This window comes from Danaus plexippus, chromosome Z (genome assembly GCF_018135715.1).
Source record: "Danaus plexippus chromosome Z, MEX_DaPlex, whole genome shotgun sequence".
Taxonomy (NCBI): Eukaryota; Metazoa; Arthropoda; class Insecta; order Lepidoptera; family Nymphalidae; genus Danaus; species Danaus plexippus.
The window spans coordinates 2467501-2489288 of record NC_083559.1 but is presented as its reverse complement, the minus strand read 5'-3'; the positions used below and the strand labels follow the sequence as shown (position 1 = coordinate 2489288).

The 21788-nt window shown below is 32.4% G+C and overlaps 2 protein-coding genes across 5 annotated transcripts in view; one reads left to right on the top strand and one right to left on the bottom strand.

The window, feature by feature from the left end:
- Positions 1–36: 36 nt before the first annotated feature.
- On the top strand, positions 37–9351 carry LOC116777429 (paraplegin). 2 transcript variants are annotated; one of them, XM_032670965.2, is made up of 15 exons: positions 37–335; positions 710–859; positions 966–1103; positions 2231–2368; positions 2613–2706; positions 2804–2937; positions 3230–3394; positions 4778–4929; positions 5248–5470; positions 6284–6417; positions 7302–7438; positions 7584–7786; positions 7877–7996; positions 8577–8762; positions 9110–9351. In XM_032670965.2, exons 1-15 carry the CDS (start codon positions 156–158, stop codon positions 9311–9313), a joined length of 2358 nt encoding a protein of 785 aa, XP_032526856.2. In that variant the 5' UTR covers positions 37–155; the 3' UTR covers positions 9314–9351. The 2 variants fall into 2 exon arrangements, with proteins under 2 accessions (XP_032526856.2, XP_061382333.1); XM_061526349.1 differs by lacking the exon at positions 37–335 and adding an exon at positions 591–641.
- A 2737-nt stretch (positions 9352–12088) lies between these two features.
- Positions 12089–21788, bottom strand: part of LOC116777621 (cAMP-specific 3',5'-cyclic phosphodiesterase 4A-like) — a 79316-nt gene continuing 69616 nt past the window's right edge. For 2 of the 3 annotated variants that reach the window (XM_032671278.2, XM_032671280.2), the window contains 4 exons: positions 16671–16911; positions 15419–16384; positions 15067–15350; positions 12089–14709 (listed from right to left, as the gene is read on the bottom strand). In XM_032671278.2, the coding sequence (XP_032527169.2) occupies positions 14665–14709; positions 15067–15350; positions 15419–16384; positions 16671–16911 (1536 nt within the window). In that variant the 3' untranslated portion in view covers positions 12089–14664. Of the gene's footprint in view, positions 14710–15056; positions 15351–15418; positions 16385–16670; positions 16912–21788 lie in introns of all 3 variants that reach the window. The other variant, XM_032671279.2, reaches the window with a different exon arrangement.

Sequence of the window (21788 nt, the reverse complement as noted above, 5' to 3'; positions counted from 1 at the left end):
CAATGTTTTCAAGTTTTATACTCTGTCCTCCGACCATCTGACGATTGACGGATTACGGAACAACAAGCGGTGTATAGAGAAAATCAGAATAGCAACTAATTATTATGAAATTATCGTTATTTTTATTTTTATAAATAATATATCGACTTAATCAAATGTTATTAATCAAGCGACTACCAGCGCTTTCAGCATCAAAAATTAATTTAAAAGTACCGTATCTTGAAAAAAATGTGATCCTCGAGAGGCAAATTAGTAAACACTGCCACTATAATTTGTTAAAGTTATGTAAATCTGCATCAGTACTACATAATTTAACCCACAAATCTAAAAATCCAGTAAGTGCTTAATGTAAATATTTCCTGATTATTTAAGTGTTACCACTAATATTAATCTATTGCACAAGTATTTAAAGCCTTCAAGCATAGTACTTCTGATATAAAATTATTCAAGAAATAAATTCTGTATTCTTTTTGAATATTAAGATTAGCTCTGTAAGGCTGGTGAAATAAAATAACCTCTTTGTTGGACTATTTTTATCTATTACTTACACACATTAGACCATAATGTCATAAAAGTCTACAAGTAGAAAGTACAGTTTCTCATTTTCAGAGTTAACTTTTCACAATATTTTATAAAAGACTGTAATTCCTTAAAATAATTGTTGTTACCTGCTAATAATAGATCAATACCATTTTTTTTTATTTTTTAGCAACTTCGGCAGTTCCATGAAGAATATAAGGCAGCCTTTGCTTTGCTGCAGAGATCAAATTTTTTAGGATTTGGTTCCTTTTTAAATACAAATTCAAGAAGGTTGCATACAAATTCCCCAAATCAAAACAGGAAAAATGAAGACAATGACGTAAGAAAATGATTATATACATAAATGATTAACATTTTTGAAAAGTTTAATTGACTTGCTATTCTTAAATGTTTTTCATATTGTCTAATTCAATTATTATGTGCAGGATAAGGAGAAAAAGAAAGAAAACGATAAAGGGACAATGCCATCATTATTACTGAAGGCGGCATTTTGGATGCTCACAACATTTACCTTAATAATGCTCAGCTCATTTCTTGTACCAGGAGACAACACACAAAATGAGGTATATACATATATAAATAAGTTTGATTTGAAACTGAGATATAGCATTAAATATCTGTTTAATAAATAAAGATAATATTTTTCGGATTACTATGCTTATTCTCATCTGCCCATGATCATGGTTGCTTCAAAGTGACCGAAACATCGGGAGTTAATAGTTTTTTTAAATATTAAAATTTTAGTTTCGTTATAATTAATACATGCGAAAGTCTTAGTACTTGTTACGATTTTTAATATTTCATATTATTTATTTAATAATTTAACGTTTTCAAAATTATTAAGCTTATAAGACAGTTTTTGCACACAAATTCATGTTGTGCATTTTATTTCAAGCTCTGCTGTGTTTCAATTAAATGGCTTGGTGTTATACAAAATCTGTTTCAAACATAAATGATCTCATATAAGCGGAGATGTTTTTTTGCTTAATATGTGTTTCTGAACAATATATTTATATTATAAATGTTGCTGATAGTATGTAGTAAGAATTGATAAATTGACACCACTGAAGGACGGTGAAGGAAAACCCGATCTTATAATTTCAAATTATAAGATTGAAATTGCCAATCCATCTTGAGCAAGAGTGGTGATTAATGCTCTAACCTTCTCCATGTGACAAGAGGCCTTTGCTCAGCAGTGGGCTCCTATAGGATGATGATGATGATTGATAAATTTGTATGCTGTGTGGTATATATAAAAGAAATAAATTTTTGTACCGTACTAATAATTAATGTACTATTTTTTTAAAGTAGGAATTGTTTTATCATGTATGATTATGTTTCAATATTTTAAAACCTCTTTGCAATGATTTAATTAATACATCTACTACTAAGTATAGATTTTTAAGTGTGTAGAAAGTATGTGCAATGTTCTTTCGGTTAATCACAGCTATTCGTTTCTATCAGCTAATAATGATTGCGTAATAAATGTGTCTGAAATTAATGCAGTCCTTGTAATAGTTATTACCATAGATAGACATTAAAAATATATTTTGAAATCTCTTAAAGACAGCCAAGCGATTTTATATATATGTATATTATTCCAGAAATACTCTCTGAATTTTAATTTGTTTGATAATGTTAATTTAATTATTTAAAAGCTGTTTGATAATTATCATTAATATTTTTTCAGTTAATCCGTTACGTGTCATGGAACGAGTTCGTATATTCGATGTTATCAAAGGGGGAAGTTGAGGAATTGATAGTCCGACCAGATTTAGAGGTGGTCACCATTATATTACACGAAGGTGCTGTCATAAAAGGCAAAAGAGTTAGTATGATATGACTTTATTTATAAATTAAATGAAATTTATTTAAAAATTCGTAATTGAAAATAGTCAGTTATTCAAATAAATATTCACAAAACAATACAACTTTTATTGATCTGTGGATATTATAATAGCTCTTCCGATTGAATCATGATTTAGAAGCGTAATATGTTGACTTATTTCAAGTAAACATGTTATTATTAATTGTAGCTTAAACTTATAGCCTTGTAAATTATTTCTATTTAGTCAAACCATCGAGTTTTCCACATGAATGTTGGTGACATTCATCGGTTTGAAGAGAAACTGAGAGAGACAGAACTCAGCCTAGGGGTTAAGGAAGGTGAGGTCGCAAGGAATAAAAATGCATTATTACTATACATTTATCAAACTGTATATATATATAGGTATATATATATATCTAATCTATATAATTCCAGGAGTTCGTGTAATATATGATAGGAATGGAAGTGTCGCTGGGAAAATTATTACAAGCCTTCTGATAGCCGCTATTATTATGTCCTTCCTCTATTCAACTAAGTCAATGAGGATGAATATAAACTTGGGTGGATTTGTAAGTACATAATATAATATACTAAATAAGGTAGCTTCTCTTAAGTACTCTCAATGTGAACATTCTGAACACTGCTCAGATATGTAATAAAATTTTTATTGTCTTGTACATGATTATTATATAAAATTAAATCTAAAAACAGATTTTTTGTACATAAATATTCATCTGAATGATATCTTAAACTGCTTAATTAAGTTCAAGCCCTTTAGTTTTATTAAATACATAACAATGTAAACTTATTGCATTATAATCTTTATATACATGTTTGTTAAATGACAAATTCCATTGACAGAGTCAGTTGAGGCGTGCCAAATTCACTCTAGTTGATTCTATGAGCGGTCAAGGGAAGGGTGTTAAGTTTGAGGACGTGGCCGGCCTGAAGGAAGCCAAGATAGAGGTTATGGAGTTTGTTGACTACTTGAAGCGACCAGAGCATTACAGAAGCTTAGGTGCTAAGGTATAGATGTAATATTTACTTATATATATTGTATTGTATATAACAAAAATAAAATTTTACTATGAAGAAATAATATTATGATGCCTAGTCAGGTAGGTAAAACTTTATTATATCAGGTTCCGTCAGTGGGTATCTTCTTGTTGTGTCTTAGTTACACTTGGTTGGTGTAGTATTCAATGAAACTATATTAAATTCGTCATGTCTGTCTTGTGCTAAGTAGCAAACTGACTGACAGAGACTAATACAAATAAACTAATCTACCTACATTACACTTGACATCATATTATTATTTTAACAATACCGAGCAAGTATAACTAATACATAACAGTCGGCATTGTCAGATAATAATATTTTTAGGTTCAGAAGAATTAATAACTTAAAAAAAAAATACAAATTACAAGCAAAACTATTTGATGATTCTTACAAATTAATGAATTTACTAAAGTAATAGGATTATTAATCACACTAATACGAAATGGTGGTTTATATCTCACAGAATCTAATAATTTGACTATAAAATGTCTCACGTTGCCGAAATTACAGCGCTCCGACTGTTCATGAGCAATAAGAAGACTCGATACAAGACTACAGATCTTTTTATCTTTTTAAGAATAATTAATTAGTGGCCAGTGAGTAATTAGTGGCCATTGAGTAATTACTGGCCGGTGAGCAATTAGTGGCCATTGAGTAATTAGTGGCCAGTCAGTACTTTAACAAATCAAAGAGGAGGGTTGTTTATAATATAATGTAAATTATAATGTTGATAGATCGTTTTATTTAAATTGGATTCTGTCTTTCAGTGTTTCCGTCAGCCACAGCACATACATAAAGAATTTAGTATACTTTTATTGAATACTAAATATATTTGAAGGGAAAATTAAGATGTTTTAAATTATCCCTTATATGTTACATATTATCTTAGTGAATCATATTGTGATTTTTATGAAGACCATTTTCTATAACTGTTGTATAAATGTAATCGGTTTGATGATGCAATAATTGTTTTTAATCCTTATACGTTTAATAAGTTTATTTTAATATTGATTTCTAAGATAATCTGATATATAAATAATTATGTAAATAATGTAAATTAATTTTCAACACTAAGAATGCCAGTGTCATTGTATTTCTTAAATATATCAAACAAAAAACAAAAAATATATAAACGCCCTTGTTTTTAATTCGTATGAATTTATTATTCATAACGAATTGTAGGAAAAGTAATTGGTTGTGTAATAACTATGAAGTATTTATTAAAATCTTAACATTTCATAAGGAAATTATTAAAGATGTCATAATTATAATGTCTCAACTGGGATTTTATATCTCTCTGTCTAGAACTAATATAATAAAAATTCTTATAATTAATATAATATTTTCCAGGTGCCCAAAGGAGCTCTGTTACTTGGTCCACCGGGTTGTGGTAAGACGTTACTTGCTAAGGCTGTGGCTACGGAAGCTAATGTACCATTTCTCTCCATGAACGGATCAGAGTTCATCGAAATGATCGGAGGCTTGGGAGCGGCGAGAGTCAGGTAATACAAGCATCAAAAACGTATTCTATCACCAACCATTTTAAGATGATCCTCAGCTTTTGTAACACTAAATTAAAAACGTTAATGTTTTTTAAATGTCATTTCAAGTCTTTGACTAATATATAAAAAAGGATAACGAATAAGTCTAAAAAAAAACTGAATTAGATTTGTATCAAGAAACATTTTTTTTTTAATATCACTTCTGTTAATGCATAAACATCACCAAAAAGGCACTATAATATAGTATGTATTATTATAATAATGAAAAAGCTTAAAAAAGACTTGCCTCCATATTGAAACACTTGAACATATATCCAGGGATCTGTTCAAAGAGGCGAGCTCGAGAGCACCCTGTATAATATATATCGACGAAATGGACGCCGTTGGTCGTGCGAGGTCATCCGGCACTTCCTCCTGGGGTCCCGGCGGTGGGGAGGGGGAACAGACCCTCAATCAGTTGCTGGTAGAAATGGACGGCATGAAAAGCAGGGAGGGGGTCGTTGTATTAGCCAGCACCAACAGAGCTGATGTACTAGATAAGGTCAGCTGTCAGAATGATATTATGTTGTAAGGGACCAGCAGAATATAATATAATAAAATCGTTTATACATATACGAATAATTGGTACAATGAACTTTGAATGCTTCGCCTAAGTGGACCAATGTTTTAAATGCTCACAATATATATAAGTTCTTTATAATTAGCTTAGATAATACACAAAATTAGATAAAAAAAAAAAATAATAAATAAAAAGAATTATATTTATCTTTTATTATTACTTTAATAGGCAAAAAGAAATGTGCTTAAAAACAAATGAAATATATATATATATGTCGGAGCGTCAGAATTAATTATGATTTTATTTCCATTTTATTTTACAAATTATTACGAATTAGCTGGCAACGTCAAGCAGTTAGCTTGAGTGAGGTCACCCCGGTGTCGGTTTTGACGTTGGACAACTGACAGAGAAAAAAGGGAATGTCACCGACATTTTTGGAGTGGATGAACTCGCTGCGTTACCAACTAAATCTTGTTCCATCGTTCACTATGTCTGATAATGAGCTATCTTCTGATCCTCCGTTATATATATATATATATATATATATATAGATTTGAAGCAAAAACACAAATTTTAAAACCTCATTGACTTCTGTTCATATATATAATATTATTTTGTTATATTAAGTAATTGCAGACTTTATTTATTTTTTTATATTTTTATGAACCGAGTACCGTTTTTAGTATTATTAGTACATCACTATGATTGATTGTTCTAAGGTAAATCCGAATCGTTTGTAGGAAAAACAAAATGTTCTTTTTGTTTAATAAAACTGAAACCATTTTATATTTCCAGGCGCTACTCCGTCCGGGACGGTTCGACAGACACATCCTCATAGACTTACCGACTTTGTTAGAACGAGAAGAAATCTTCGAGAGGCATTTGAAGAATATAGTACTTGAGAAGTTGCCACCTTATTATGTTAAACGGTATATATTTATATTATATATAAATAAATACTGGGAATTGGTAGAATTAAAGATTGTAATGTGCAAAATTACATATACGTCTCGGCTATACGTATCAATCAAGGGAAAGTAAAGATCGGAACTCAAAATAAAAGCACATTCGTACTGTCCAATACCTCATTACTCGATTTACTAACAACTGTATTTAAAATCACACTCATATAATAAGATGAAAATGGATTATGAGCCAGTCGGTTAGACTTGTGCGCTTCGTTTGACGGCCGTCCATAGCATAATGGCCGTGACAACTCACTCACTCACTCACTCACTCACTCTCAGTGACAATAGCTACCTTACTCGGAACTGGCCGCTCATAATTTTTTGCCAATAGTAAATATGTGACTAGCAAATGTATGTCTGTCTGTGAATTACGTCACTTAAACTATCAAAGTGGTTATGTATATGTTTTTTTTATGTACAGCGGATTCCATATAACTCGAACTAAGTCGAAGTCCTAAACACGCGGTACCTCGAATTATTTAGACTGTGTAACTCAGACAAAATGTTACTTCCCTGTTAGGTATTGATAATGTATACCTACATTTTAACATGCATTTTTAAGTCGAAATTTTAACAGTTAAATCGTTCGTATGTCGTAATTCCTGTTTAGTTGAAAAATCCTTAACTCGAAATTTTTAGCATTCCCCATGATTCGAGCTGTCGAAATCCCGCTGTAATTATTCAAGACACTTCAAGACTTCAATTCAAGACTCCCCGGACAAATTTCGCTGTGTACATTAACAAAAAAAAAAAAAACAAGCTGAATTTGTCGAGCCATTTTCATGTTATGCATCTGGCAACCTTAATTTTTATTTATATAGATAATAAAAGCCTTTTTTTTTCAGTCTTGCGTATTTAACGCCTGGATTCAGTGGCGCTGATATAGCTAACGTTTGTAACGAGGCGGCCTTACACGCTGCTAGATTCAAGCAAAGTATAGTGAAGGCTTCGGATCTGGAATACGCTGTCGAGAGGGTCGTCGGTGAGTTTGACATGCGATAATTTAATTAAGCCTACTCATATTCAAACGCAAAAAAAAACATTACATTAAAGCCAAATTAAGATTATCGAATACCACGAATTTAACGAAACAATTATTATTGTTCTTATAAAATCTTTATTTCCAGGTGGTACGGAAAAACGAAGTCACGCTATTTCACCGGCTGAGAAGCGTGTCATAGCTTACCATGAGGCGGGACACGCTCTGGTCGGCTGGCTGCTAGAACATACGGACGCCTTGCTCAAGGTCACGATCGTGCCGCGTACCAATAAAGCATTGGGCTTCGCTCAATACACGACATCAGATCAAAAACTGTACTCCAAGGAAGAGGTTCGATATACGATACACCCTTCATATAAGATTCTAGACTATAAGGAAGTTAATTTTTAATTTCTATATATATATGTGTATGTATTTCAGTTGTTCGATCGCATGTGTATGGCGTTGGGCGGTCGGGCGGCCGAGGCGATAACATTCAACTCTGTAACCAGCGGAGCCCAGAACGACCTTGAGAAGGTCACCAAAATAGCATACGCACAGGTCAGAAATAGCTTTAATCCTGGCCATTTAGTAAAATAATATCATTATTAAGGGCATATGTCAATTCTAAACTAAACGACTCATAGTGTTATGTCCAACCTCACGGACGTGACAAATTGTACCTGTCTATTAGTTAATGATTCCCTGTCATTTCAAATTGTAATAAATTAAATCTAATATACGTCAGGACGCCTTCATGTTATATGTTTCTGCTCTTCTAAAATTTATTTAGTACTATATAATATATAAGTTTTTAAATAACTATTGGTGATGCTATGAATGGTGAGATATCAAACGGCTCATAGCCAACATAAATGTGTATGGGATTTAATACAAATACGTTATAACATACTTCTAAATGTTCTTGTATTTCTTAAATATTATATATTCTTCAAAGATCCCCACCCACTGAGCTCGCATGTCGTGCGTCCAAGCTTACTATTTCCTTTGTAAATAGTCTCTGGTTTCGTTTCACTTGTAAGAATAGTCATGAGTACTAGAAGCTAGGTTTCGTCCGTCATTGGCGCTGGCAGCTCCGATATAAAATTGTGTTTTAAAACTAATTTTATTGTTTATTAAGGTCCGTGTTTTCGGCATGTCGCCGAGCGTGGGGTTGGTTTCTTTCCCCGATGTCAAAGAGCACCAGAGGAGTCCATTCAGCAAGGCTCTGAAGAACCTCATAGATATGGAGGCGAGACAGCTGATCGCTAAAGCCTACTACAGGACCGAGGAGCTCTTGAAACTGAATGAGAACAAATTGAAATTAGTATGTACCCGTTATTTAAGCATTAATTGCTGTTTATTAAGAGTTCACTTGAAAAAATAGCCATAGTTATAGTTCAATGACCTTTGTATTCACACTATTTTTGAGTCAAAAACCTATCTGAGGCTGTTAAATATTTATTAATTTAAAATACAAATAAGGGTTGTGGGAAATATTTATTTTTTTAAATTGGTATTTGTTCATAAAATGTCAGAAATATTTGAGTTTTATTCCTGATAAATTGATAAGATTAGTCCGTTAATGTTTATCGTTATCATAGCACTGTTTTTTCTTAATTGCATATAATAATTTTTTGATATCTTAGTCCTGTAATATTTCGATATGTACAGCTCGCTGAGGAACTTATAAAGAAAGAAACGCTCAACTACAAGGACGTTGAGGCTATTCTAGGCAAGCCTCCGTTCGCCAAGAAATTCATAGATCCGATAGAGTTCGAACAGAATCTAAGGAACATGGAACACGTCGCTAAAACCGGAGACGATGACGTCGGCGCGGCCTCAGCCAAACCCACCGCAAACAACGGCCTTCACTAGCCTAAGGACAGTTTTGAATATAGTATCCTAATATATTACATTTCGTTTTATTTCAAAGCCCACAAAATTCAAGCTAATATAAACTGAATCATTATGATTTTTTTTATGAGAGACGTGGCAAACGATCAGACTGCCTATATGATGGGCATTAGTCACGTCGCCCATAGACATCCACAACAGGTCTTATGTTGTAGATGCGTTGCCAACCTTGGTTATATTCATTAGAGGAAGAGGGAGGGGTGGATATAAGGAAATGGCAGGAAAGGGTGGGAACAGGGAAAGGGCAAACGGAAATCTCACTCAGCGGAAGAAACGCAGCCACTAAGGACTACTTTATGCCGATCTTCTGTGAGAGGGTGGTGCCTCCTCGGTCGAGCAAGACCATGTTCGAGCTGTACTAATTTGAGCACAGCTAGGCTCTACCAATTAAAAAAGAAATTTTTTTTCAAGACATTACCAGTTTTGGTGTCCAAACAAAATATATATTCAGTATCTGTGGTACGAATTACTTATCTAAAAGCTTATTGCCGAGAATAGATGCAATCGTTACCTCTCTACCCAAAAAATAATTTCTGGGACAGAATACTATTTCAAAATACTCTATTACGTCAATAACTGAACAAAATGTAGGTAAATATATTTTTTATTTTGTTTTGGGTGGTTATGAAGTAATTTATTAACGATATAGTTCCAAACTGAAATATAACACATTCTGTGCAAATATTTCAATCAATAATTACAGAACTCCCAAACATCTGCTGCCATCTAAACCAATTTGTTGGTAGTAAAGGGGTAAGTGCAATGCTGTCACACAGTTCCGCTTTTAGTTAGCGTAGCTCCCGCCTGCTTTTATACTTGCACCGCCCTCTATTGCTTAACTGAAGAGTTTATACTGATAAAAAGTTTTTTTTTAGTTTGCTTCGAATATTTGTGTGAAAATCACAACGTGATTATTTGTTGAGATCAACAATAACAGAAAGGCTTTAGGATATAAGATGGGTTTCAATATCGGAGACCAGTAGTTTGTGGATAGCCCGTATAGAACTTGTAATAAAATTAATCCAACGAATACTGCTACGTTTTCTTGGAGAAGCCAGCTATAGTGGAAGGTGAATTCGTCTATGCGCGTCTTAAATTTTTTTTTTCAGACAGTCATTATTTCATATTTTTAATGATTTAAAATATAGTGGCTATAATACCTAACATGTGAAAACTGATCTGTCTGAAAGTACATAGAGAACTTTTTACCAAGATTTTTTTCAAACGATTTATTTTCGAGTTCGTCCATTGAAAAATTTCGAAGAATGACATGACGATTCTTAGAAAAAGGAGATGAATCCAGCGAGTACTGTTTTTTTTCTATCCTGGTAACTACTTATTTTCAGTCTCAAATTTAGACCCGTCGTAATTCTAAAACCCGTCCATTGGGTCCCACTTGGCGGACAAGGTTATTATTAGATAATGATTGTACAATTTTTTTTCTATCTCCGTTCTCACAATGACCGAATTAACTGAAACCGCCCTGCTTATATAAGTTATTCTTTACTAACATAAGAATTTTTACCTTTATATTATTTGTAAAAAAGTGCATCATCATATTAATATTTTGTTAAGTTATTATTACGGCGTCTAATACTTTCGCGAGAACACATTTTCAGTCCTCCGTCTTGTCTGTCCGAGATCACGTATACCGCAGAGTAATCGAAAATATGGGGTAAGATAATAAAATTGCGCAAAGTTATTCCGAAAAAAGCATAGTTTCATTGAAGTTGATTGCTTTATTCGAATTTCAGAAGTGAAATATCCTTAACCAATCGAGTTCGTACGCTGTGGACCTTCTAATTGCTGTGGTTGTGTTGCACAATTAAATTCAATTTGCCTGCATCGTATTTGGTTTTGTACTTTAAAAATTCTTGTTTGTTATATATATGACACGGAATCAATATGGATCTCTATTTTCTGCTTTAAACCGAAGTTAGATTTTGATCTGATCTAATCCTTGGTATGTGGACAGCAGACGAGTGTCCGATAGAGAGCCTCTCAAGGTTTCAATTAACTTAGTTACTTGTTAACGTGACGTGTGTTCTAGCCCCTAGGTATCTACAAAATTCAACATCACCTATCGCTTGCTTCATAATTGGTCCCCTTACCTTATTATGACCGTGTCAGACCGGACTGCAGGTTATATTAAAACGTAAATACATTAGACCCACCTGTTTACCCATTATGTATATGTGACGGAATATTAAACTTGTGATATTAACCATTATAAAAGTGGATTTCAAAAATTCTATAAAAACAGCGACATCGTTTTTAGATGAAGTAGGAAAGGAGTTGTTAAATAAAAACCATTTGGGGGAAACATTTTTATTACTGTCAAGGGGATAGGACACGGGGTAAACACCGAATGTCGACAATTTTATACGTGGTGATATATGAAGAAGTACACATTTATAAGATTACATCTACAACACTACACAATGGTGTACATTAATAAACATTAAACACACATATATTAGATTGCTACATGTATATATATATGTTTATATCAAATAAAATAGCAGTCTTAAATGTAACGTACATCACAAGGTAATGGGTATATATATATTATACAGGGGTAAAATGCTGTTATTAAAAATTTAAATTCGAAGATAGCTTAATACGCCTGCGGATCTGATGGTCCGGTAGACATACGTGTGGGTGGAGTGAGAACGTGGAATAACCGCAAAATGTATTTAATATAGGAAATGCGAGGAAGGAAAAATAAAAATAAAATAGAAACAAAAAATTTAATAAAAAAAAAATAAACATTTATTTAAATAATAAACTTAAGTACGATGACAACGGTCTCAACGGACGAATCCCGATAAGTGACCTATATACAAAGCGTCAACTGTCACCACATCTCACAAGATTGATAATCTTAAACATAATACTGTACAGTGTACACCTCCGGCGACCTTAATACAGTTAAATGAAAGGAGAATAATGCTACCAGTGCGTATATTATACTCGAGAATAAATCAACACAACAGAAACAACAAACAAAAAAATACTAGCCACAAATAATTTGTGCATTTTCATTAAGACGAAAAAAAAATACAGAAATTATAATACAAAATAAATAACTGTTTGTGCTCAACAGAAAGCAATAAATTGATATGCATCAAAAGAAATTTAAATTATGAATAAGGACAAGCGTATTTATTTCTTACGACATACATACATATTATACATAAACATTTTTTTTTCATTAAATCGATTTCGTCCATTGAACTGTTTAGGATTGGGCTTACAACTTACAAGACATTGAAATTTACTTGTAACATCAATTAAGGGAAACTATTATCTAATTTGAGATACATGCAACAAATATAGCGCACCGATTTTGCTTATGTTAAGAATGTCACGATTCTGTTTACTGATCGATATGCTTAAATGTTCTTGAGAGACATTCAGGTCTTGTGTTGTTGTTACTGCGATAGGTACGGGCATAACGAATTGAAGTTACAACTGTTAGCTGTATATATATATGTATATGTATATATTATTTCATTAACATACGATCAGGCTACGTAAAAACGGTGCATTAATTGTATCGCACAAGGAGAAACCGATTTAATACTTCTAATAATAAACCGATGACAAATCGCCATAGCCTATTCTACCGGGTGTGTTCATACAATGGCAAGTGTATCACAACATTCATATATTTGTATGCATATATTATTTAAAACTGGGGTCATCTTGTACTGGACATCGAACGACTTAATTTACACAATAAACATTAATTAGAGCCAGTTAAGAGATATTAAAATATTGAGACATTATTTATAGCTATTTTATAACATAGGTACGCGAACAACCCGAGTTAGGTTAGGTTAGGTTGGTTTCGCGAGTGTGAACTCATTTGTATTATGAATTATATTAAATGAAACGTAATAACTGATATCGGTGTAATTTTTTTTCTATTGTATATAAAATACAAGTAAATTGAGCAATTCAATAATTAATCACTTAAAACAATTTATATACAAAACGTAAAATTTCAAAACGCATAATGACTTAGATGTTCAAAATTCAGAACGTCAGTGCGACGTTGATTATTATATATATATATATATTTTATATCTACACTTACATCCTACGTTAAATATAATAATAAAAATTGTGATATATATTTGTGCTCAGTTTTTAAATCTAAACTGGAATTCAAAGCAATTGTATATGAAACGTCGAAAAATTTAAGTGTACGTCAGCGTTCTGAAACGCTTCGTACCTACCGAAGTTCTGACAGTCAGGAGCTATGTCGTACAAAGAGCTCCGTGTAAAATAGCAAAGAATTTTTTTTTTGGTGGTTATACAAGAAGAGATATATTTTTTATCACAACATCTAACATTCACGGTGTACTTACTATGGACACTTAAAGAAACGATCTACTCTCAATGTACGCTAATATAATCTAACCGAATAACGTACACAACACTGAGGAAAACCTTTCAAAGTATATATTTTTTTTTTGTTATTTTTTTTTTTGTTTTTATAATCTAACACCTAATTATCTGAATTAATTGTATACTTCCCCGAGCGCAGTCCTTACCTCTCTCCGTAATGTGAGCCAGATCGCTGTAGCCGTATCCGATGTTTTAGACATACGTTATCAAAATGAAACTCTTTAAACCTTATAGCCAATACTCGAAACTCGGGGGAAATTATCTAAAACATTTAAATTTAACATTGATATAGAATAAATATATGACCCCAGTTCACATTGAATTCTAATACAGATCTTAAAGTCCATCAAACATATTTCGAATGTTATCTACATTCATCTATATATATATATAGAATTATTATATTATATATTTACGTATATATATATAATATTTTTTATAAATATAATACTGCATTTCTTGATACACTAAACGGTAATATATCAATACGCCAAAAGGGCGTAAATAATTTACTCGAAGAGCTTAAATTATGACTAAATAATTTAAAATACCAAAAAAATTATGAGACTCTACTCCTTTTCAATAACATTACGATTTAAACAGAATTGTATTCTATGAGAGTTTAAATTATGTATAGGAGAAATAAGAATTATATAAAAGAAAAATAATAATAATAATAATTTTAGTTACAAATAATTTGTACTGGATCGTTTAAAAAATTAAAATCTAACAAAATTGTCATATTATATAAAATCAGGAAAAAAATTATATTTGGAGGCCAGCTCCCGGGGACGAAATTTATTGTCCCGAAAAAATAAGTCGTCATATCATATATTAGTCTAGTCCGGTAAAATTTATACACTTGTTTTCATAAGTGTACGTGTCATTGAATCAGCTTACTTCTCTGGAGATTGCTTTTTCTGCTCAGCTGTATCAGATTCCTGTTGAGAGTTCATGCCGCAATCAATGTACGATATCATATATTAGGGAGCTAAGAAGATTATAATACTCGTATGATACACCAAAAGCGTTTTGTTAAACAAATTAAGAAGCCTCGCATGCAGCTGGAAAGCAACGTCTCTAAATATTACAATTGAAATATCAACAACAAAATCAAGTTTTCCGATGACATATTATATTTACGTTATATTACTTTTTAAAACTTGTAAAGCAAAGCTGAAAACTTCTAAACTACAACAATATGAACCGTATTCGAGTTTGAAAATTTCAAATAAAAATATAAAAGCAAATTAAAGATAAAAAAAAATCATAAACATCGACATAGCACCTGTAATCACCTCAACGGGCAGAGAGCTGCGGCGCGGAAGCTGAGAGCGTTCCTGAACATTGAACGTGGTCTTGGCAAGCCATTGTTGGCAGGTTATGATAGGGCTTTGCTTCCTGCGGCCCCCGTTCAAACTGTTCCGTAGAGTTCCGAGAGACGCAACCCGGGGCTCCAGTGCGGCTATCGGGGCGGGAGCGGAGCCCCTACGACGAGACCAGCCCTCCTTCCCAGACAGGGTGCGTTTAAGCAGCTGAGGGATAGCCGCTGTCATTTCTCGTACTTTCTTCTCCTTTGGTACTGTTAGTAAAATTGGGTTACAGTAATAATGAAAATAAATAAATCAGTACAGTATACCGTATACTTACTGCATCCCTCGGTTTCGGTCGGCATCGATTTCCTGCGACACAACAGCTGGTCACTCGGTCCGAGTTTCACGGAGGTCAGGTTTTCTCTCAGTTGGGTGCCCGAGTCTCTGCGGCCGTCAGTTGGCTTGGGCGGTTTTGGTTCCATGACATCTTGCCCTTTTATAGTTTCATATGACTTAGCAGTATCAGAAGCGTCATCTTTATAAGCTTTGTCGGTCTCATCTTTCTTTAAGAGTGTTTTGTTTTGTTTGTCTGATACTTCGAGATCAGCTCGTTCGCGTGCTGGATAGATGGTGTCCTCATTGCTGGTATAGAGGGGACGGCAAAGCAGGGCCTGGCGTTTGGCGTTTGAGTGTAGCGGTGGGAAAGTCTGTTGGCGCACTAGTTTCCAAGTCGAGCCTCCTTTGATGACAGTGTTAAGGCGAGTTGCCTGCGTCGGAGTGGTGATAGAAGCAATGGAAGAATCAGGCAGCAGCTTCTCTGTACTGAGCACTTTCTCCATTTTGTTGCTGTGGTCGCAATGACCTACGCTAAGCTGAGAATGTATAGACTGTTCGCTGCCCATAAGGCTTGCAATATCTTTACGTAATTCAGCTTCGCAGCTTTCACGGGTCTTGTCTCTGTTTTTGAATCGCGAATCTTGAAATATATTGAGCGGCACTGAAAAACGACGGAGCTGTGCCCTAAAGCCAGTTGGTCTAGTAGGGTTCAATGAGCTCCTGCGCAAAGGCAAGAGTAATTCAGAACTGTCTGAAATGTTCGTATTGGAGCAGGTCTCCAGATCATCATCTACCATATCAGCATCCGATATTTCTGTCTTAGTTTCTTCAGCCATCTCTTGGTTAAGCAGAGTTTCCCACTTTTCTTGGTTATACGCCAGATTTTCTAGCATGTGAGCTGACAAATCGTTCTGAAGGAAGCGATGCCATTCAGTAATCAAAGGCGTTACAACATACTTGAAGAACCCTGTAATTGTCAATATATAAGCAATGGCCACAAAATGGAAAAGATACATAAAGTAAACAATATTGTTTCAGCATAATTGTTTCTAAAAATAATTGTTTCCATTTTCAACATACATATTTATGTATTCTTTTTAAATTAAAAAAAATAAATATCTTATGCATATGAAGTAACATTACAAAAAATGCACGCTATAATATTTACTATATTTATAAAACTATTTACTATATTTAAATCCTGTAAATTATTTTGTTTGTAATGTTTTGAGTTTCATTAAAGTTAATTATACCTGCTTGTATCTTGGGTATAGAAGTTGTATGTCTGTCACAGAGCGCTGTTACGGGTAGATTGAGTTTTCTCTCATAATCTCCTTGACGGAAGAATTCTTCGCACACTTTCAGCGACCACTTCCTGCTGACCTCCCATGGCCGGCATGGGTTCGATATGTCGGCGCACTTCAGAGCTATCTGCAGGACCAAGTGACGGTGGTCCTTGTTGGTCATGTCAAGCGTATTTGTGTCCAAGTATGTCTGTGGACAAAAATGTCTTATAGTAGAACACTATTCTTATTATAATAGTAGCAAAATTGTTAAATGCAAATCTTATTATTAATTATACTAGTACATCCTTGATCCTAGTACCTAGATAGTTTGAGTATTCTTGGCGTTTTCAAGTCACCGTGATTATCATAGAAAGGAGTCGGTTCGGTAAACTAGATTACTATGACCGTGTTTGTGTTGTGTGCACAACCCACTTTATGCCTGGGATAACTCTCGTGAGTAATGAATGGCAAACATTAACGTATTTCTGGCAACTTGATAGATTACTTCATAACACCAATTTTTTATATTTCGAAAAGATTAAAGATTTAAAAAAATATATTATATAAATTTTACGCTCAACTACATAATAATATGTGATTATATTTGTTGAAATTATTTTTTTATGTAAGGCGTTATATGTTTTTTAGTGTTTTAAACTATCAAAGTAAACCATCTTTTCCACGAAAGTCGTTTAATTTGAAATAAATAAATAATCGTCATTTTTAAATAGTCCGTTATAGAAATATATATGTACATTAGTTTCTATTCCCTACGTGTAATTGAATATCATGTATGAAACTCAAACGTAATGGATATTCTCATTTTATAAAGTAATCTTTTAATGTAAATACAATTTCTACTTCTCAGTTGGACAAAGGATACGGATATAGCTTAATTTTTTTTTTTAAAAGAAATAATTAATAGGCTTTGTTTAATATCCATTAGGTAAAGTAGTTTTAAAAATGTATAAAGTAGAATGTGCTTACTAATGAAAAGTAAAAATAAACCGGGAACGTAATAGACTGGTATTGACCAGATCTACAAGATATAGAGAATATTTTATCTCGGAAGCTTTGTGATCGTATTAGAAGCACCATTTAACAGATTATTGTTATCAGTATTGAAGCAAACAACAGAAAATAAGTACCATCATTCATAAATCTACATTACGTTACAGCCCTCCAAAGGAATGTTTGAGGCGGATGGACTATAGTCTATAGAGATGATTACTTACAAAAACCAGACCTTATCTTTAATGTTTAATAATCTTGAAGAGTTTAATGCAAATCATATTAGAACTAGATTTTATTTTTTTTAAATATACTTAGAAAAGTAATTTTCAATTGACAAATATTCAGTTTTTTTTTTAATAGATATTTTTTGATGATAGAGAAAATGAGAATGAAATAATATATTTCGATTTTTTTAAATAACTAGTATTTTAAACAATGACTATGTTATTTTTTAACGGAACTTATCAATTTACTGATCATTTCGTGTATTATGTAATAACAAAATTCCCCTAGTCTCCATACGTCCGTAACAGTCTTGAGTGGAAATCCTTAAATGAAAATTCCTAGGATGCTGCATTGCTTTGACGGCTAGTTTTAATGTTTGCAATACACAAATGCCATAAATAGAACGTTTAAGATTCTCATCTTTGTATTTAAACGACGTCCGGAATGATTTACTACAAGAATTATCATATAGAGTAAGTGCTCTGGACGTGCTATGCATGAGGATGCGACTATTATAGATATGCGTCTAAGAACTATTTACATAACATCAACAATATTAATATAAAATATAAGAAATAAGTTTAGCTCACAAAAATTTAATTATTCATCGCTCCTTATCATTTATATCGTAAAATGCCTATCATTAAGTTCGTAATTATTTTGTTAATGTTATTAATTATTAATTCTAAAGCAAGACATAACATCTGATTATGGCTGAATAGCGGATGGAAAAAAAAATTAACAATTTTTTTTTTAAGAATATCAACCAAATTTAATAATAATATTTTATTTATAACGTTACAGTAATAGCATTTAAAATTTACTTATGGGGAGTAGGAAAAAGATTAATTTCCTAATAAGGCAAAATACGTGCAAAAGATGTGTTCATTAGAAGAGAGGAAATAAAAAATTCAAAGGTGGCCTAGAAATAATCAATATCTATATAAATCATGCGATAATATTATTCCCAATAGATTGTTTTCAAAACAACAACCAAATTTTTTTCAGCTTTAGTTAGACTCTTAAACCTTACTCAGCTAGAATGGTTTTATCTAAAGACAATATTCGCGAAACTATCAACAACTATGAGCATATAAAATGTTTACATTTGTGTCTCAAGTTAGCTGTAGCAGCAATTATGATATTGTTTTTTATAAAATTTACTTTCGAAGCAAAACGGATAATCATCTACGTCGTAAATCGTATCAGGACCTAATATTTAGACTGAGATAACGATATCCTTAGTCCATTATCGAAATATATTAGCTCCTTTTTTCTTAGAGGTTAAATCAGTATGGTAAAAACTCAGGTACAATAAAACGGTATCTTCCCTGTCGAAAGAGTATTTACAGCAGAAGGAAATCGCAGATTTGGCACTCTTTATAAGTGTTACAAACATGTTCTGTACATTAACATGTGATATACAATACTCATTATTCTCATACAAGGCCTGTCATATAGAAACCCAAATAAAAATATTGATTTAGCTATAAATAGCATTCCTTTAAAATATCAATGATGCGAATAATAGAAAATGTTTTTCTATTTTCAGTTAACCGAAATTGATACTCGAAGGTTTTTACTGTTCGTACAACGACCGACTTGTCACTAAACTGCCAAGCGGATTGAAAATTTTCCAGCTAACTTTGAGGTTCGGAGACTATTACTGAGTTGTATTTTTCATTGACTCTGTTACGTTTCCCGTAGTTCAGTTTTATATTCGGAATTTTAAGAATAGTAATGAGTTTGGTTTGTTTTTTTTTTTAAATTATCGTGTGCATTTTTTGCAAGGATTCAATCGGGACAACAGTTTCGTTGCAAATTTTATCTATATATTTCAATTCGGGAATAATAAATTATTTTTCTATTTTGTATCGAGTGTGATATGTTTGTTTGTTAATGAATATTAAATCGGCGGAACCGTGGATGCTCACTTTTAAAGCGTTCAGAACGAGACGAAAGCCACTACAGCGGTAATTACGGTTACCAACAAAATATAACACATTGCGTTTTAAATTCACCAAAATCATATCCAAACATAATTATGATGAGGTGGTAATGTTGTAACGTGGTAGTAAATAGTTATTATTGTTGCGCCTGTAAAGCAAAATACATTATTTATTAAGTATTAATATGAATAGGGATCTGATAAAACAGAAATATACTAAATATAAAGAAATTTATACTATTAATATATAAACATTCGTATTTAATTAAAGTGTTATGATTGTTACAATGAAGTGTTACAACGATTTACAATGTTATGTCCTCAATTATCATTACGTTTAGGGAATCAATAATAAAGTCACTAGCGAAATGTTTACTTAATTCATTTGTAGTACCGTCTCTGTCTCTGTGTACTAGCAACAATATAACTTTTTAGTTATTTGCATTCACTCTGCTTAGTACATCCGAGGCGGCCGTCCAACATTTGGTTAGGACTTCAGTTGCATGCGCTTCAGATAAATTAAATTGACCAACAACCTTGGAACAAGCCCCGACAATGAGTATTTTTTATAATTAAAGTTACATTGTAATCCTTTGGGAACGTGTTGTCAGGCGACCAATTACGTCGATTATATGTTTCATGTATATTTATAAGGTTATGCTACGTCTTAATTGAAATTCTATCCGATGTATTTATTATAAGAAACGTTTAGTTGTTCTATTATTTTTTTAATTTCTAAGATTCTCTTATCAAAGTGACCTTATTAAAATAATAAAATTATGCCACAAATAAGCTTAATCTTTTATGACAATAAAAAATTGTTTTCCCAGTTTAAAATGTACATGATAAGTCTTCATACTTAAGTTTAGGTAATTATAAGGATAATCCTCTTTTTTTTTTGATATTTTAAAAGTACTTAGCTTAAAAAAATAATAAACAATTTAGTCTACTAATAATCTACATGTTTAGAAATACTTGATATTCAAGTGGTCACTTAAGTATAAGATATAATGTTTGTTTTACAGTATTCATCTTTGTAAACAACTCAATAGATGGACCAGTGTCAAGTGGATGTAGTTATTAAAAAAATTTGTCACTATCCGATCTCCGCAATGTTTAACAAAAGGACTTATAAGTGCTATTATTCTTTAGCAATCAAATTGCCTTCACATGTTACCGCTGTGGTTCATACCTCAACCTTTTTGATCACGAAATTGTCTCTGTATAATGCGTTATATAATTACAAATGAGGCGTAACGTTTAAATTAAACACACAACAAATATTCAAGGCGTTATCACTGAAAACATTTTCCACGTGTTCCACAACTACTTAAGGGTAATGTATAGAAAAGATTACCACTCATGTAGTCCCTTGATAAACTATGAAGTATCGTATTACACCTACACAAGCTCACCTGATAATAGAATAATACATGAAATCACAAGAAGTGCTATATAAATATTTTTATATTCATTTGTACATCCACGCATAGTTTAGAAAAAACATCAATTGTTAAATAGATGAAATATGTAAGGAATTTTTATACTTTTTATATATAAATAGAATTGCATCGTCCAATACAGATCGTATTATAGTTCGAAGTTCCATTTTCCCATGAACTAGATTTATTCTTATACTCTAAGACTAGATGTGTTTTACTAAACACTGTTACGCACCTGGCTTTCCTTACGAGATATGATTTTTTTCACTAGAAAGTGGAATGTCAGGAATCTTTTTAAATTTTAAACTATTTTCCATACCCAAGTCATTAAAGGAATCGGGAAACATTTTATACTAATATTTTAGAAGGTGTGTGTTGGTCTACGAAGCAATCCCTTATAGTGCTTATTATTATTAGTCTTATTATTTCAATTTTAATTACACACACACACACACA